We start from the raw sequence: 19,923 nt of genomic DNA on the forward strand, positions 1-19,923 counted from the left end.
GTGGTATTCTATAATAAAAAAATCTCTCAATCATTCTTTAGTTACAGTCAATGGGATCTCCTAAGAAAACTGTTTCTTATCGTTTCACTGACTTACCTCTTTGATCACTCTAATAAGGTCTGATTTTGTTGATGCACTGGGAGGGATGCACTTATGACCACATAATTTTAAAGCATTCATAAGCAGTTCTGCTGTGTCTAGTTCTTCTTCAGTCAATTCATCTTTGTGATTATGTATCAACTCTGACAAATACAAAACTAATTTGGCTCCATGCTTTAAAAAAAAAGTAACAATTTTTTTAATTAAAAAAATTTTTAAGTCATAAAGAATGTTTATTTCTTACATTTAAATTCTTTCACAGTAAATTAAATTTTATTGCTGCATTTATTTGGCTGAATCTGGTTTAAATAAATCAGCTAAAAAGACATTTTGGGGACAACTGAAGAAAATCTCACACGATTATGCACTGAGTATATGATGACATTAGAGTATATGCTAATTTTGTTAGGTATAATAATGTTGTTATGGTGACATAAAAAAGTCTTTTGAAAAAATGTCATGATTTATATAATTTACTTTAAAATACCTCAGGAAAAAAATTATGATAAATATGATAAAAATACTAACAATAGTTAGACCTATGAGATGGTCATATGGTATTCATTAAGTATTCACTAGTCTCTATTTTTCTTAGTATGTTTGAAAATTTTTATTGTTAAAGGTAAAAAAATGGAAAAAAGAGGAAAAAAAAGAAGAAAGGAATAGAAGTAATAAAGGAAAGAAGGAAAAAAGCAAGCACACAAGCTTTTGGGGAAAGAATTTTAGAGAGGGTTTGCTAAAGGAATACAGAAAATAAGCTTGGGATGAAGGAAAATAATTCTTAGTTCTTCTCATATGCTAAGTCACTTCAGTCGTGTCCGACTCTGTGCGACCCCATAGACAGCAGCCCACCAGGCTCCCCCGTCCCTGGGATTCTCCAGGCAAGAACACCGGAGTGGGTTGCCATTTCCTTCTCCAATGCATGAAAGTGAAAAGTGAAAGTGAAGTCACTCAGTCGTGTCTGACTCTTAGCAACTCCATGGACTGCAGCCTACCAGGCTCCTCCATCCATGGGATTTTCCAGGCAAGAGTACTGGAGTGGGGTGCCATTGCTGAACTGGAAGGGAAACTTTCCTTTAAACTTTAAGGAAAGAATCTCTTTAATTTCTGCTTAGGAGAATAAACACTGGAGAAAATACCAGAACAAAAAAGTATCTTTGGATCCATTTTTAAGCATTCACTATTCCCTGGGGAGAACAAAAGGTGAAAAACTCTAAAACCAGTTAAGATGGCAGTATTCAGTATGTGAATATTTGGGAGAAGGGTTTGGTTTAGGTCAGTCTTTTATGAACAGGCCCTATAGACAAAATGAAAATGTTACTTAAGAAAATGAAAATGGTCCTTCCTAGTGTAAAACTAAACCAAACTTTGATTCACGATTTCTTAAGTGGCTTTTTTTTTTTTTTTTTTGAGCACACATGCATACTTTTATTATCTATGCTGGGATTCCAAAAGACATGGCTACCGTTTTTGCTTTAGACAATCATTTGACTTTGGAAACGTGAAATTTCATTTTTAGATAAGCTTTGTTTATACCAATTTTATGGGCCTCCCTGGCAGCTCAGATGGTAAAGATCTGCCTGCAGTGTGGGAGACTGGGGTTCAATCCCTGGGTTGGGAAGATCCCCTGGAGAACAGAATGGCAACCCACTCCAGTATTCTTGCCCGGGGAATTCAATGGACAGAGGAGCCTGGCCATCTACAGTCCATGGGGTCACAAAGATTTGGACATGACTGAGTGACTGATAAGCACACACATGCCAGTTTTACTGCTTTTGATTTATTGTGCAGATCAAAGCTTTTTTCCGTTAAGTGGCTCTTTCATGCCAGAGATATTACACCTGATTGTTAAGTGTACACTATGTATTATTTAGACATTAACTTTGCCAACAAGTTAAACATGCATAATTTTATTTTTTAACAATTTGCACTCATACAAATATCACTGTATTTGGCTTTATGATATTTTAAACTGTGAATAGTCAACAAATGGATTTGGAAACTATTACATTTTAGGTGATATTTAAATTCACATGCTGAATCACATCATGTCGTTTCCCAAAAGCATAAGATGAACATATGCAATGATGAAAATAGCAAAGCACATTTTAATGTAACATTTTAAATTAGTCAGGAGACAGCTGTTACCTGACCAAAAGAGAAAAATGAACAGATGCTCTGCAAGTAAAAGGCCTGAAGAGTTGGCAAATAAAGAGGAATGGTAAACGACTAGAATATTTTCATATGTGCATCTTAAAGGTAATAATCTTGATAGAACTCTAAAAATATTTCAGTTTAGTATTCGGTGACATTTTAAAATCATCTTGAAAAACTATCAGAAATTTTTTTTTTTTTTTCATTCTGAATGTCCAAAGAAACATGATTTTCCTAGACACTGAAGCTGTTTCTAATAACTCATTTTAACATCTTCTGATCAATCATTTATTGACTGTAGTTTCTGGGACTAGAAAAGTTGTTTTTGGAGACACGCACACATAGAAATCTTATTTCCTGCTCTCAGGAAACTGATTTAAGGAATTGAATTTAAACACAAATTCTTAGAAAATAACAAAATGTGTAAAAATAAAATTTTTGTTGAAGTTTCAAGAAGAAAGAGTTCTGAGTTCCTACTAAAAGAAGGAAGGAAGGTTTTGAAGGTGGTACCATATGATGTGGGTGCATGGCTAAATGGACACACAGGCATATAGACAGACAAAGTGGAGGAAAGAGAGCATTGCATGCTGTGGGGACAACATGAAAAAAGCAGCTTATCAGAAGGACTACAAGGGATGTGAAGATGTTATGAGAGAAAAGATGAGGAGCCACAGACTGGCTGGAGAATTAACCAGATTCAATAGAAGAGAAGCTTGGAGCTTTAAAAATCAGGCAGACTACAGATGGAATAGAGCTTGTAGGCAGTTATAAAAAAAGGCACAAGAAGAGCTCTCTATACTGCTGTGGAACCATTGCAGGATATATTGTTAGCTGAAGAAAGTAGAGTGAGAAGGATCTGTATGGTTCATTACCTTTTTTCATATAAAGAAGTGAGAGAGAAAATACATATACACGCCCATGTGTGTGTGTGTGTGTCACAAATTTGCTTATACCTCCAATACAAATAAAAACCAAATAAGGATGGTAAGCTACAGGGAAAGGGAAAGAATGAGGGAAGGCTATAGAGATAAAACTAGAAACTCTTCAACTGTGCTGTATTTCACAATTTTGATTTTGAAACCAGGCTGACATTTTACAGATGGCTCAGATGGTAAAGAATCTGCCTGCAATGTGAGAGATCTGGGTTTGATCCCCGGGTTGGGATGATGCCCTGGAGAAGGGAACGGCAACCTACTCTAGTATTCTTGCCTGGAAAACCCCATGGACAGAAGAGCCTGGCAGGCTACAGTCCATGGGGTTGCAATGAGTTGGACATGACTGAGCATGTCCAAGAAATTTCCCTATGCCCTTTTCCATTCAATTCCCCTTCTCACTGTCCCCTTCCTCACAGAGACAATTACTGTCCTAAATTCCATGACTATATCTTAATTTTGCCTGTTCTTGGGCTTCATATGAATGGAATCATAAAATGCCTACTCTTTGGTGTTTGGCTGTCCCTTTCAATGACGCCACAATTCTGAGCTTCATCCATATTAATGGGTGCATCAGTAGTCAGTTCACTTTTATTGCTATGTAACAGTCTATTGTATAAATACACCACAGTTTAGTTATACATTCTCCCACTGACAGATACTTGGGTTATTTCCAGTTTTGGCTATTAGAAAAAAGGCTGTCACGGATATTCTCCTACTAGTCTTTTTATGGACATATGCTTTAATTTCTCTTAGGTAAATATCTAAAAATGGAATTTTAGCATCACAGGCTAAGAGTATATTTAATTTCATAAGAAACCGCTAAACAGAACAGTTACACCACTTAAATTCTCCATCTACTGCTTGCTAAGTGATAGAATTTATAGAGCCCAAAACAGCTTGAGTATTTTGATTTTACCATTCCAGATGATCAACAAGTATTTTAACTGACTGTAAATATTTTTGAAATATGTTATATGTACTGCTATTTGAGCCATTCAGTACAGATGTTTCATGGATAATATAATGCTTTAAAAAGTCTTCAAACAGTTCTTAAAGAAAACACTTCAAGATTTAGTAACTAACTATGAAGGATCTTATAAGAACTCAGGTATAGAACTTCTTAAACACTGGAAAAAGGAAGGGGGATTAAACAGATTAAACAAATTGACTCTGGTAAATGGCATCTGAAGAAAGATCTCAGAAAATATTTGTTTGGTTAGAAAACTATATTCATGGTATTTGGCATGAAAATACAGTTTAAATTCAGCTCTTGATTTGTACAGTTTTATAATAATTATTACTTATGAAGTATTGGGGTACTTACTTGCAGGGATGGGCTAAGACAGTCTCGCAGTATTTCCTGATGATTTGGTTCACGAACTATTTCAAAAATTTGCTTTCTCTCTTGTGAAGGGTGGGCTGGAGACAACATATGCACAAGCAGTCTCCCAAGCTGCATTCGGAAGGTTTCCTTACAAGACCATAAGATTTTAGCCCACTGCTGTTTGGAACTACTGGTTTTACCTGAAGCCTTAAATCAAAACAGGAATGAATTAGGATCAAATTTCTTAAACAATAATATAATAACCCCAACACAGCCCTAAAAAATCATGGAACATGTTTTATTCTAGAATTTTTAAACAGTTGAAATTAGGAAGATATACACATCCACACAAACAGGGTTTTAAAAGAGATGGATGTGCATCAATGTTTATAGTGGCACCGTTCAAAATAGCCTAAGGGTAGGAACAATTCAAATACCCATTGATGGATGAATGGGTAAATAAGTGCGATATATACTAACAGAACAGTGGTTTATCAGGGACGGGGGGAGAGGCTAATGCGGAGTTACTGTTTAATGAACACAGAGTTTCAGTTTCCGATAACGGAAAAATTCCTAGGGATGGACAGTGGTAATGGTTGCGCAACAATGTGAATGGATTTAATATCACTGATTTGTACATTTAAAAATTGTTAAAATAGCAAAATTTATGTTATGTATGGTGAGTGAGTGATGTTGCTTGGTTGTGTCCAATTCTTCGCGACCCCATGGACTGCAGGAGCCTACCATGCTCCTCGGTCCATGGGATTTTCCAGGCAAGAGTACTGGAGTGGGTTGTCATTTCCTTCTCCAGAGGCTCTTTCCAATCCAGGGATCAAACCCGGGTCTCCCTCATTGTAGGCAGACGCTTACTGTCTGAGCCACCAGGGAAGTCTTATTTTACCACAATTTAAAAAGGCAGAGATAAAGAAGCTAAAGTCCTAAGACACTTAAAAAAAAACTACCCAGGGTTTGGAAATATTAAATGGCAAAAAAAGAAAAAAAAGAACCATCAAAGAACAACAGTAAATAAGCCTACCTGGATTTTACAATATAAAAGAGAAGCATTCGTAATAGAGGCTTGAATTAGTACTAAAATATTGAATATTGCTGCTGTTGTTTAGTTGCTAAGTTGTGTTCGACTCTTTTACGACCCCATGGACCAGGTGGCGCTAGTGGTAAAGAACCTGCCTGCCAATGCAGGAGATGTAAGGGACCCAGGTTTGATCCCTGACTTGGCAAGATCCCTTGGAGAAGGGCATGGAAACCCATTTCAGTAGTCCTGCCTGGAGAATCCCATGGACAGAGAAGCCTGGTGAGCTACAGTCCATAAGATTGCAGAGTCAGACTTAACTGAAACAACTTAGCATGCATATATATACTGTAGCCCATCAGGTTTCTCTGTCCACGGGATTTTCCAGGCAAGAATACTAGAGTGGGTTGCCATTTTCTTCTCCAAAGAATCTTCATGACCCAGGGATCGAACCCTCGCCTCCTGTACTGGAAGGCAAATTCTTTACCACCGAGACACCAGGGAAGACTAAAATATTGAGTAAAACTGTCACAAATTAAGAATTGTATGTAAACTGACCATCAATATCCCTTAACAAATAACCAAATAAGCTGTGCTTTCGAAGGTGGTCCCACAAGGGTTAACCTAATCCTGATCAAATATCCTTTATCTGGTTTAAAAATTGAAATTAGTACATTTTAGAGTTTATTTTGAGTTTTGGAAATGGCTCTCCAGTTACTCCTAGTCCTAAGGGCTCTTTGTGAATGACTCAGTTCTAAGTGGAACCTGCAGACAAGAAAATCTAGTTATACTGGCAGAATCATGATTTATGAGTTCTGCTAGAATTAGATTAGCCTTTGCTATCTATGAGTGTACTGACCAATTTTTTCCCTATGTTCAACTATATATATGACCCACAAAAACCTAAGTGAGTTGATGATAAATGGAGCCTGATGTTTCTCAGTATTCTCTACATAATTTTGAAGATATTAGACCTGTTTAAGCCAACATCTGCACTTCATAATTATCCATAATAATAACTCTAGAGTAAGCAGCTATAAATAAAGTCCTTTAAAAACAGGTTATTAGTTTAAGCTCTCATAGTAATCATCAAATTCCTATTCTTTTCTGATGCTGATTTTATTTAATAAATTATAATATTAGAAAATAGCTTTTGGGTTATAGACTTAAAAACCAATGCTGCATGAAGTGAGTAGTTCTGAAAAAGGCAAATTAGCAATACATTTTACTTCATTATTAAAATTCGAGTTGACTGAGTTTCAGAAAAGTCTGTGAAAGTGTAAGAATATGATTTTGAAAACACGTAATACAGAAACTTCTACTCCTGAGAGAGAAGGGGATGACAGAGGATGAGATGGATGGCATCACCAACTCAATGGACATGAGTCTGAGCAAGCTCCGGGAGTTGGTGATGGACAGGGAAGCCTGGTGTGATGCAGTCTATGGGGTCGCAGAGTTGTACACAACTGAGCAACTGAACTGAACTGAATACAGACACATAAAACCTCTACTCCTTCTTTGTGAATGATCATTTCCCATGTAACTAATTTACTCACACTAGATACTTTGAATCCTTCTACCAGATACATGAACATTTCTTTCTGAAATGGATTGAAAACAGAAGGCTGTTCATGATGAATATTTTCTTCAGAAATTTCAGTCTGGGAAGCTGAGGTCCTGCTTTGAGTTGTACTTTCTGGAGTACTCAAAATGTCAATAATATCTGGATTAAATTCTTTGAATTAAAAGAAGAATAAAAAATTAGTCAAATCACTAATACTGAGCCATTAAAAATGATAGTGACAAAAATAATCTATGTAATTACTAATTCAGTTATCACAATATAAACGGGTAATAGCTGCATTTGATGTAAAAAATACAATATACTAAAGAAAGTGAATTCACCTAAAACAATGCAGAAATTTAAGCATACATGAGTCATGCAACCCTAAATTAAAGCTTTATTTTACTAATGAGGATGAATTAAACTACAAAATTATTAAAGTCATGAAGGTTCTTGTACAAATTGAAGACCATGTGATATTTACATTAGGTAGACGTGCAGACCTGTTTAACCGAACATGCTATCCCATTAAATGCTGTGCATGTGGTAACAGTTCAATTTCACAGTTTACTCTAGAGGCTGGTTGTCCCAAATATAAATTAGAAAAGTTAAAAAAAAATGGGTGTCACTTGAAATTTTTTAGGATTTTGGCTTATTTGTATTGTTTTTGAGTATATTTCTTTGCATAGCTTTTTTAGTGTTTGTTATAGGCATTAACGTTCATATATAAACATATAAATCATTAGCTCCTGTAGAAGTGCACCCTGAAACCACAAAGTTATAGCCCAACATTATATATCAGAATGGCTAAAACTGAAAACAGTGAAACTTCTAATGCTGGTGAAGACATGCAGAAAACTGGATCACTCATACATTGCTGGTAGGAATATAAAATAATACTGCCACTCGAGAAGTCTGGCAGTTTCTTAGCAAGAACAAAACACACAACTATCATACCACCTAGAAACTGCACTCTTTGATATTCATCCCAGAAAAGCAAAGACCTGAGTTCACACAAAAACTTTCACATACATGTTTATAGCAGCTAGCTCTATTTGTAATAGCCCCAAACTGGAAAGTACCGAGATCGTCTTTCAACAGGTAAATGATTAAACTGTACATCCATGCTATGGAATATTACTTACCAAAAACAAAAAGGGAACAGATTATTGATACATGTAACATCCAGGATGACTCTCCAGAGAATTACGCTGAGTGAAAAAAGTCAATCTTACCCATACTGTATGGTTATATGCTGTATGATGCCATTTATTTAACATTCTTCAAATGATGAAAATACAGAAATGGAGAACAGACTGATAGTTGCCAGTGATTAAGGAAGGGGCGGGTGTGGGAGAAAAGTGGATGTGGCTCTAAAAGGCAACGTATAGATTCTTATAGTGATGGAAGTGTTCTTTTTCTTGAGTGTAGTGATGTCAATATCTGGGTATGATACTGAACTATAGTTCTACAAGATCTATGGGGGGGAAACTGGGTAAAGGGCACACAGGATCTCTCTGAAGTATTTCCTAACAATTGCATGTGAATCTATGACTATTTCAAAGAAAAGTTTAAAAAATATATTGGAGGTGCTATACTATTTTAAATTTCAATGGTCAGTATAGGCCAGCATTTAACATATTAAAAAGTAGAATTTTATTCAAGGATACTGGGTCCCAATAAATTATTTTACTAGTATGGATACTAAAAATTTTTTAATGCTGTTAAAAAAGCTGAAATTTAGCCAGTTCTCTTTACCGTCTGAGCCACCAGGGAAACCCCTCTCTTAAATTATTCTCATTTCAATATCTGAGCAAGAACATATTTATTTTCGAGTCCTACCTTGATAAACAATCCTGTTAACTGCAAAAACGGTGAGCCTCTGCAACCTCTGTGCAAGCTCTGTTTCAGTCGCCTGGACAGGGTTCTCTTGGCTCATTCTCCGTTGCATCATCACATGAAGTTCATCACTTGCTACTGAACGCATTTTCATCAGAAGAGAGTCAGTTTGAGCAAGGAGAAATTTTCGAGGACCTTTAAGTATATAAATTAAAATCAAGTGCTGGAGTTAACAAGGATCAAAGAAACCATTTCTGCTATAACTTTTTGATTATCAGACAATGAAAATAACTTTATTTAATTCAAAGGTAATTTATACAAGGAAAGAGAGTGATTAAGAGAAAGTGATGTTTTTCCCTCTTTGAAGAAGTGCAACAGTACCTCTGATTTCAAAGTCCTAAATAACAATGCTACAGCTTGTGACATAGCTTAGTAGGATGGATATCCTTTGGAAAAATTTTAGTCCTCTGAAAAACTCAATTAGAAGGGTGTATATATTCAAACATTTTCAAATACCGTTTCACTTCTTTGTATTCCAAAATAATCAATAGATTTTTAAAAAGCATATCATGTTTTAGCAAGAACATTACTATTTTTGGGTAATTAACATTGCTGAAATGGCACCCCACTCCAGTACTCTTGCCTGGAAAATCCCATGGACGGAGGAGCCTGGTAGGCTGCAGTCCATGCGGTCTCAAAGAGGCGGACACGACTGAGCCACTTCATTTTCACTTTTCACTTTCTTGCATTGGAGAAGGAAATGGCAACCCACTCCAGTGTTCTTGCCTGAAGAATCCTATGGACGGCAGAGCCTGGTGGGCTGCCCTTTATGGGGTCGCACAGAGTCAGACACGACTGAAGTAACTTAGCAGCAGCAGCAGCAGCAACATTGCTGAATTTTATAAATTATTTTTGAGACGTGTATATAGTGACATAGTAGAAATCAGTCAAATACAGTGGAGAACTCAGAAAGGAGAGTGTAATTTCAGTAATTTATTATTAAAATAATTTGAAACATGCATCACATGTGATTCAATCCTATGAAAAGCATTTCCTGAGAAAGGTTTCCTCAGGCTGAAGAGGCAGGAGCAGCTTCCTGCACCATTACTGCACCTGCTCCAAGAGGCACCCCCCAGGGAGTGGATCCAGGAGAAAAGGAGGTAATTGAGTCTTGATTTACTGGATTGAAGAAGGGCATCGGAAGATGACCATAGGAACCAAAATGACGTCTTGGTAGGTGAGGAGTAATGGAATCCTTCATTGGAACTGAACCTTTTTTTAAATTATGAAAGCATATATCAAAGTCCACAAATAGCCTCTATAAACATTACTTACAATAGGATTTAATGACTCATCCTGCAAGATATTGAAACATTTTAATAGCATTTTAGATTGTCCAGTATTTTAGGTAATCAGTATTTTTATCAGTTAATACAGCTTGGTGTGTAGAGTCACCTTTGAGACAAAAATGGAGCAAATACAAAGAAAAATTCATATCTGGGATATATTCAAGGATAATATTATCAGATTACGTTCTTAGTTTAAGCAAGTTATCCTAATCTCTGATACCATAGACCTGGAAGGAGTGGGTGTGAAAGGACACAAAAAGATGGGTGTGGGGCCCCATCTAGCAGTGGCTAATTCTAGGCCTTGGTAGATCTGTGACACGAGGAAGCTGGACTGGATGACTGTCAAGGTCTTTTATCAAGTTAAAAATTTTTAGGATACTATAAGCCTCATATATGTGGCTGGAATGTGAAGTCAAGTGGGCCTTAGGAAGCATCACTATGAACAAAGCTAGTGGAGGTGATGGAATTCCAGTTGAGCTATTTCAAATCCTGAAAGATGATGCTGTGAAAGTGCTGCACTCAATATGCCAGCAAACTTGGAGAACTCAGCAGTGGCCACAAGACTGGAAAAGGTCAGTTTTCATTCCAATCCCAAAGAAAGGCAATGCCAAAGAATGCTCAAACTACTGCACAATTGCATTCATCTCACACACTAGTAAAGTAATGCTTAAAATTCTCCAAGCCAGGCTTCAGCAATATGTGAACTGTGCACTTCCGGATGTTCAAGCTGATGTTAGACAAGGCAGAGGAACCAGAGATCAAATTGCCAACATCCGCTGGATCATCAAAAAAGCAAGAGAGTTCCAGAAAAACATCGATTTCTGCTTTATGGACTATGCCAAAGCCTTTGACTGTGTGGATCACAATAAACTGCGGAAAATTCTGAAAGAGATAGGAATACCAGACCACCTGACCTGCTTCTTGAGAAACCATTATGCAAGTCAGGAAGCAACAGTTAGAACTGGACATGGAACAACAGACTGGTTCCAAATAAGAAAAGGAGTATGTCAAGGCTGTATATTGTCATCCTGCTTATTTAACTTCTATGCAGAGTACATCATGAGAAACGCTGGGCTGGAGGAAGCATATACTGGAATCAAGATTGCTGGGAGAAATATCAATAACCTCAGATATGCAGATGACACCACCCTTATGGCAGAAAGTGAAGAAGAACTAAAGAGCCTCTTGATGAAAGTGAAGGAGGAGAGTAAAAATGTTGGCTTAAACCTCAACATTCAGAAAACGAAGATCATGGCATCTGGTCCCATCAATTCATGGCAAACAGATGGGGAAACAGTGGAAACAGTGGCTGACTTTATTTTGGGGGGCTCCGAAATCACTGCGGATGCAATCATGCAGCCATGAAATTAAAAGACGCTTGCTCCTTGGAAGGAAAGTTATGACCAACCTAGACAGCACATTAAAAAGCAGAGAAATTACTTTGCCAACAAAGGTCCATCTAGTCAAGGCTATGGTTTTTCCCAGTGGTCATGTATGGATGTAAGAGTTGGACTATAAAGAAAGCTGAGCATCGAAGAATTGATGCTTTTGAACTGTGGTGTTGGAGAAGACTCTTGAGAGTCCCTTGGACTGCAAGGAGATCCAACCAGTCCATCCTAAAGGAGATGAGTCCTGGGTGTTCACTGGAGGGACTGATGTTGAAGCTGAAACTCCAATACTTTGGCCACCTGATGCGAAGAGCTGACTCATTTGAAAAGACCCTGATGCTGGGAAAGACTGAGGGCAGGAGGAGAAGGGGATGACAGAGGATGAGAGGGTTGGATGGCATCACTGACACAATGGACATGGATTTGGGTGGACTCCGGGAGTTGGTGAGGGACAGGGAGGCCTGGCGTGCTGTAGTTCATGGGGTCGCAAAGAGTCAGACATGACTGAGTGACTGAACTGAACTGAACATTAGGATAAAATCAAATCTCCTTAACATGGCCCATATGAACTGGTCCACGCCATCCTGTAGCACCTCACCTGGTGGCACCATCTCATCAAGGACTACACTCCAGCTACATGGCTTTCTTTCAGTTCTCTGAACAAGCTTAGCTTTTTGCTACCTTGGCACCTGTACATCAGCTGTTCATTCTGCCTGTAACACTCACTGACTTCTCTAATTCCTTTCTCATCCCTTGTATTGAAACCTTACTTCCTCAGAGACTTCCCTAACCCTACATGTAAATCAGGTTGCCCTACTCTATATGGTCTCTATTCTATCCTCTGTATTTCTCTACCATTTTATGGTAGAAAGGTAGAATCTGTGTCTTTCTTAATCCTTCCATCTTTAACATTTAACTCAGTGCTGGGCACATGGTAGGAGCTCAAGGGATAACTGAATGAGAACAGCACTGAAGAGAAAGCTAGAGAATAATCTCCTCTTGGAGGAAAACCTTCTCAAACACGACAGTTTAACTTCTGAAACAAAGCAATGTTTTAAAATGTGAGTGATGTAAGAATATAGGAGAGTCAAACTACCTTTTATTTATAATTAAGTAAAATATTATTTAAATACTCACCAGCAATGCTCTTTCGCTTTTGAAACATTGTATGATGGGGAGCAGAAGGCGACTGAAGTGAATCTGTAAGGTTTTCCGAGTCATGATTTGCAGTGGTCCTTATAAATTCCATAGCAGCCTGGAGAACTCTAAACTGTAGAGCAACAGCCATATCTAAAAACAGAAGATACTAGAATGTTTTCAAGCTATGTGATTGTAATCGAGTTGCCTTTATATTAATACTAATACAATATCAAAACTGTCAATAATATTTTACTAGACATAAATTTTAAAATTTTGATCATGGGTTCTTGGTGGTAGTAAACATTTTTGAACTGTCTTTAAAAGCAACTTTAAAGCAAATTTCCAAAGGATCACTATAAAAAATTCAATGGAAAAATACTAGCTCACAAATGTATTTCATTTCATGTAATTGTCTTAAAAGAATAGGCTTTTTAATACAGAAGGCAAACGTTTAACCAGAAATTCTCACATTTTTCTGCCCCATATTCACTTTCATATTTGCCACCAAAGAAAATTAAAGGGTATTATTAGTCAACATAAGCCTTTTAGTTCTACTTGGCAAGAAAAATCAGCAGCTTCTTTAAATGACATGTTGCCAGCTATTAATTACATCAGGGCATCACTTGTAATTTTTGCCATTTAAAAAGGCTTCTTTTTATTTTTTTTTATTTTATTATTTTTTTTTGGTCTTTCTTTTTTTTTTTTTTTAAATTTTATTTTATTTTTAAACTTTACATAATTGTATTAGTTTTGCCAAATATCCAAATGAATCTGCCACAGGTATACATGTGTTCCCCATCCTGAACCCTCCTCCCTCCTCCCTGCACTGGGACGACCCAGAGGGATAAAAAGGCTTCTTTTTAAAGCCAGTAAACAAAGTTAAGGGTGAACAATTAGTAAAACAGTTTTCTCTCCTCTAACCCACTCTCTCTATAGAAGCCAGAGAAAGAGATGAGGCTCTAATAACAGTTTTGGCTATTATACAACTGCTCCCCCCAATCCATAAAAATTAAATCTTACTTTGGGTCCTCTTGTTTTTGCTGTTTTGAAGATATCCAAGCAGTACAATAAGATCTTCAATAACTCTAAAATACTGTGAGCCTGAGGAACTGCAAGCATGAATTGCAACTGCTATGAAAAGTTGCTGTATATCACAAGCAAGTAATCTGTATTCATTCAAAGGAATGCTAAAGAAAAAGAATAAATAATTTAAGGCAAAAAGAATTGGTTTAAATTCCTGTTCTGTTAGCATGCATTCATTCATTCATGCATTCATTTGATATTTATCCATGCTTACTCTATGGCAGGTCATATGAACTACAGGCTAGGGACAGATAAAAAGACAGACTTTGACTCCTGTCAAAATTCAGCTTGCAGAGGACCAGACAAGTGAACAGATAACTATAACCAATAAATGGTGGTAAGTGTAACAACAGAGACTAACACAAGATACTGTGGGCATGCACCACTAGGTTCCCAGCCACCAGAGGTTCTATGGGCATGAAGAGGTATATTCCGAGGCTTCTCAAAGATGGTGACTCTGAATAAATTAATTGACCTCTCTGAATCCCACTTACACAAAGTATGGTTATTTTAAGGGTTAAAAGAGACAAAGGTTTAATCACTCGCATGTGTGCCCAGTTGCTTCGGTCATGTCCGACTCTTTGCTACTCTATGAACTATAGCCCTCCAGGCGCCTCTGTCCATGGAATTCTCCAAGCAAGGATACTGGAGGGGGTTGCCATGCCCTCCTCCAGGGGATCTTCCTGACTCAGGATTGAACCTGTGTCTCCTACATCTCCTGCACTGCAGGTAAATTCTTTACCAATGAGCCACTGGGAAGCCCACATTAATCACTTATAAGTACCTAATAAATATGAATTAGTTACTTCTGTCCCTCAATTTTTAACCTTGATCATCCACCTCAGTGTGTGATATTAAGCTTCCCCACTCCACGTTTTCAAAATCAAGCAAGAGTTAGAAATGGTAACTTTTGAGGCCAATCAATAGAGTAGCGTGTACGGACATTCTGTAAGCACAATTTACTTAAAACAACAGCAGTAACAAACAGCTCTTAGAAGGAGCCTGCTGGTACTCTTTCCAAGTTCTACCAATTTCATGTACTATACTGTAATCAAGACTAGACGTTTTGAGGAAATACAATACTTTGTATTTCTCATCTGCACAAGACACAGACCCTAAATAAGACAGGTGCCCAGTGAAAACTGAACTAAGCTGACTACGAATTCTCTCTTGTACCAAGAGAGTCTCCCTGGCCTAGTGAGTCTCCCGGGCCTAGAGAATCACCGAGGATATGCTCTGCCTTCTCTGCAAAAGTATATTAATATTTAATACTTTAACATGCAGTAAGATGGTGCTTCTGAAGATTTGTAACATTAATATTATGCTAATAAAAATGTTACACTGTATATCCTAAATGAGGACACCAAAGGCACAAAACCCAAATAAAAATATAACCTCCTGATATATTTTTCAAAATTGTTAATCAATCTGGTGGGCAACCATTTGCCAATGTACTTCTGACTGAGGGGACATATGTATACTTCTGGCTGATTCAGTTGATATATGACAGAAACCAACACAACATTGTAAAGCAATTATTTTCCAATTAAAAATAAATAAATTAAAAAAAAGAAATTCAGTATGGTAGTTAACAGTGGGAGAAAACAGTGGGTAGGAAAAGTGGGAGAGTATGTTGACTGTAAAGCAGAGACTTTTGAAGTGAGAAGATTCAGCCTCAAGTTCTCTATTTACTAGCTATATGATCTGCAACAAGTTATTATATCTCTCAAATTCTAAAATTTCCTATTCCAGAGGGGGATAATACTTTCTATAAGACCACAGTGGAAGCTTAGTTAATATATCTGAGGACAGGTAAATTTGTTCAGGGGCTTCCCAGGTGGCTCACGTGGTAAGAATCTGACTGCCAATGCAGGAGTTGCAGGTTTGATCCCTGGGTCAGGAAGATTCCTCAGAGAAGGAAATGGCAACCCACTCCAGTATTCTTGCCTGGGAAATCCCATGGACAGAGGGGTCACAGAATCGGACATGACTGAAGCGACTGAGCACACACACAAATTTGTTCCTTGTTTTCAGGTTCTAAATACCTAAATGTAGGTCATATAAATATCTTTTTTAAAAAAAACAAACTTTATTGAAAATGATGGAAAATATACCCTCTCAAATCTAATCAGATTTGAAGGAAAGAAATTCTTTGAAAATATTATGGAATATCAAATGCTTTAAAGTAACCTGCTACTAAAGTTTTTTCTTTTCCAAAGTTGTTAATCAGAGGTAGTTTTAAACAATGATTTAAACTTACATCTTTTCTAATCCATTCAGGGTTGCTACTGTATTACATAACACGTAGAGTAGACCATTATCCAACAACATATCTGCTACCTTAGAACAAGAATTTAATATTTGGAGAAGAAGTAAGAGAGCATTATGCAAGAGCACATTGTCATATAAGGAGGTCTCTATTAGTCCCAGTATAGGAATGACAGACCACTTCTGAAAAAGTCCCATGTTTTTCACATCTTCCAGATCAAATCTATAATAAATAATACACAAGAGCATGTTAGAAGCAACTAACCATGAAATAAGGAAAAAATGATTGCAAAATTGGCCATTTTGTTGATCTGATTTTGAGTTCCTGTATACTATTTGCCCCTGTGATGGAGGTTATGATTTTTCCAGCGGTCATGTATGGATGTGAGAGTTGGACGATAAAGAAAACTGAGCGCCAAAGAATTGATGCTTTTGAACTGTGGGGCTAGAGAAGACTCTTGAGAGTCCCTTGAACTGCAAGGAGATCCAACCAGTCCATCCTAAAGAAGATCAGTCCTGGGTGTTCATTGGAAGGACTGATGTTGAAGCTGAAACTCCAGTACTTTGGCCACCGGATGTGAAGAGCTGACTCATTTGAAAAGACCCTGATGCTGGGAGGGATTGGGGGCAGGAGGAGAAGGGGACGACAGAGGATGAGATGGTTGGATGGCATCACCGACACAATGGACATGGGTTTGGGTGAACTCGGGAGTTGGTGAGGGACAGGGAGGCCTGGCATGCTGCAGTTCATGGGGTCGCAAAGAGTCGGACATGACTGAGTGACTGAACTGAGCTGAACTGATGGAGGGAAGTTATTGATGTGTTTTACACCTCATTTTCCTTATCTGTCAAGTGGTGTGTGATGATACCTGGTCTACTTTCTTCTCAAGGCTGCTGTGAGAATCAAATGAGATGATGCAGAATTGCTTTGAAAAAGCCAAAAGCTTATGCAAATGAAAAGCAATATTGTCGATGCTACAATTAATAGGTCAATTCCTTGATGTCTGAACTGGCCTACTTGCAAACAAGTAGCAGACACTTAATAAAAAGACACACTTCTCTCTACTTTATCAGATATAGAAATAACAGCTTAACATTTCTGCCAAACTTTTGGCTTGGGAGAAAAATGTTCTTTAAGTTTTGCACTTATTCATTAATCCATGAGCATAACGCCAGGTCAAAGCTCAGGAGTTGGTATGCTGGTTTACTCTTCTCTCAGATAACCAGCATCCCTGAGGGGAGTTCGGAGCTTGTCTATGGATCCCTCATGTAATCTGCTGCTGAGACTACGGGGGCCACCTTCTTCTCAGGTTAACACTGTATGCCAAATCTTAAATATCACTTTCTTTCATTTGATGCAGCATTTCTTTCTTTTCAGTGCCTAGCTAGTGAATGAAATGCAAAGGAAGAAGTTATAAAAAGAATATCACATGGAAAATAATAAATTGGTTTACCTGGAAAATGACTTCTAGCAGATTTTTTCTAAAAGTGATAGAATAATTTTAAGAGTCAGTTTAATAAATTTTACATTTAAGAAAAAAGATCCCCAATTCTGGTGAAGGGAAGAATCCACTTACTCTTCATCAAGGCCAATACGTCGGCCAAAGAACATTTCAATGAAGCATTCTAATAATTCCTGAGTTCCCCGATGAAGATACAACTGGTTGGCTAGTAAAGAAAACCCACGATTCTTCAGAAATTTATCTTTTTGTTCCTTGGATGCTCTATTAAAATATGCATCTAATAGCTAAGGAAAAAAATTAAGACAATTTAGATAATATATTAAAGTTTTATATAACATATACAAATCAGACAGTGTTCTATACCTGTAGTTATAAGTTGTTTAACTTCACGTGTATAGAACATAAAAAGCTCAAAAAAAAAGGGCCACCTCTTCAGCAAAACAAACAAACCTAAAACTTTCTGACTACTATAGAATGCCAATGATGCTCTGTCTTGGAGGTCTTAGGTAGCCTTAGTTGAATATAAGTAGAACATTTGTGTCTGATTCTGAAAAAAGAAAGATTAGTCAACACTGTACAATGCTTTCTCTCAAAGAACAAAAATATATATCCTAAACCTCTATTTTTCTAGACTTCCTGACATTTTATTTATTCTAAGCATAGGCCTAAATTTTTACTCTTTCCCAGCGTCTTAAATGTAACATGTATATAATCAAAGTAATTATTTTTCCTTCCAAACTCACTTCTTTCATGGTTCTGGTCTTAGAGCACAGAAGCACCATCCTCCTAGACTTTAAGGCTGATCTCACTTTGGGCTTTTCTCATCCTGATTGCCCACGTGTAATTAGCAAAGTCTGTCTCCTCTATTCCAGGGAACGTCTCTCAAATCTGTCAGTCCTTTGACTTCCCACTTCCCCAGATCAGGGACTCATCATCTCTCCCCTGGATCACAGTGTAAGCCTGCGAACACAGTGCTCCCACCTCTTTCCCCTGCGATCACTCCCTTACAGTGGTGATAAGACTATTCTTTCCTAAAACACACATCTCTTTACTGCCCTACTTAAAATCTTTCTAAGTTTACAGCATAATACAAAATTATGAATGCTTTTGCATGAATCCTGCCCTTGTTCCCCCATCAGAATTATTTGCTTTTCCTATGCTCCCATTCTTCTTTATTAAGACTACCACTGAAGCACCCATCACAGAAGCTCTTACATTTTACTTAGTTGTGTATATGTCTCTCTCCTACACTGGTCTATAAACTCTTGACTGCAGGGGCTTATTCCCTTTTATAAACCACAGAGCAACTAGCCCAGTGTTTTACATATGACATGGAAGCTAAGTAATTACTGGGTTGAACTGAGACTGCTTACACAATGTCCCACATCAAATTAAAACAGTGGGATTCTTTGAAGACCATTTCAAAGGGTTGTTTCCTAATGGGAACCATTCATAGCAAACCTTTATTCACTCAATAATGTACTTAGGACCTTTTATACATCAAACACAAGATGCCTACCCTCATGGAGCTTATATTTCAGTGTGGGAGAGTAATAAAAAGTACATAAATTAAAAAGGTAGTTATAAGACATAACTAGGATGCTATTATAAAACAAATGAGGAGCAGGGCTAGACAGAAGATGATTAGGGAAAGTCTCTCTGAGAAGGTGACATCTGAGTTTAAACCTGAAGTTAAATGTCTAACATTTGACAATAATATACTCAGGAGAGACCTCCAATGATCTATGCGTTCCTTCTAAGTAGTAGATTTAAAAAATACACTGATACAAAGTAATATATGGAGGAAGGCTTAAAATTGGATGATAATACATATAAAAATTGAGATAAGCAGTAACAAATTATATCAGCTCATGATGCTTAAGAATAAAATAAGATTTCAGGTCTATTTGAATACATATATTCAAACTTTAAAGTACACATATATTTATTCTTCCAAATTAAAGCAACATATTTAGTATTTGCCCTTACTTTAATAACTTCTTGTTGTACAGCAGGTGATGGGTGGTTGACGAGGACTAAAAGTGTATCTGCTTGAATGAGCCTGTCCATCACATCTTCCAGCATAACATCAGGCAGGATGAGAAGAACTCCACTTAAGAGTTCATACAATCCACAGCATATAGGTACCAAGCAGTCTTCGGTTACACTAAAACAGAGACCCACAAAGGGTCATAAACACAATATCAGGGGAAAAAAAGTAGTGCATCATGATTACCTTAAGATGAGTAGTAATAATTTTCACATGTGAAACATAAGCTTATAAGGT

At 37.3% G+C, this 19,923-nt stretch overlaps 1 protein-coding gene across 3 annotated transcripts in view; it reads right to left on the reverse strand.

Moving 5' to 3' along the window:
* The window catches only part of LYST (lysosomal trafficking regulator), a 175,658-nt gene that overhangs the window by 57,220 nt on the left and 98,515 nt on the right, over positions 1-19,923 (reverse strand). For all 3 annotated transcript variants that reach the window (XM_055588773.1, XM_055588766.1, XM_055588781.1), the window contains 9 exons: positions 19,626-19,803; positions 17,751-17,920; positions 16,166-16,396; positions 13,843-14,009; positions 12,820-12,972; positions 8,949-9,140; positions 7,099-7,277; positions 4,513-4,719; positions 97-273 (listed from right to left, as the gene is read on the reverse strand). In XM_055588773.1, the coding sequence (XP_055444748.1) occupies positions 97-273; positions 4,513-4,719; positions 7,099-7,277; positions 8,949-9,140; positions 12,820-12,972; positions 13,843-14,009; positions 16,166-16,396; positions 17,751-17,920; positions 19,626-19,803 (1,654 nt within the window). The remainder of the gene's footprint in view (positions 1-96; positions 274-4,512; positions 4,720-7,098; positions 7,278-8,948; positions 9,141-12,819; positions 12,973-13,842; positions 14,010-16,165; positions 16,397-17,750; positions 17,921-19,625; positions 19,804-19,923) is intronic.

Source organism: Bubalus kerabau, chromosome 1 (assembly GCF_029407905.1).
Source record: "Bubalus kerabau isolate K-KA32 ecotype Philippines breed swamp buffalo chromosome 1, PCC_UOA_SB_1v2, whole genome shotgun sequence".
NCBI classification, from domain to species: domain Eukaryota; kingdom Metazoa; phylum Chordata; class Mammalia; order Artiodactyla; family Bovidae; genus Bubalus; species Bubalus kerabau.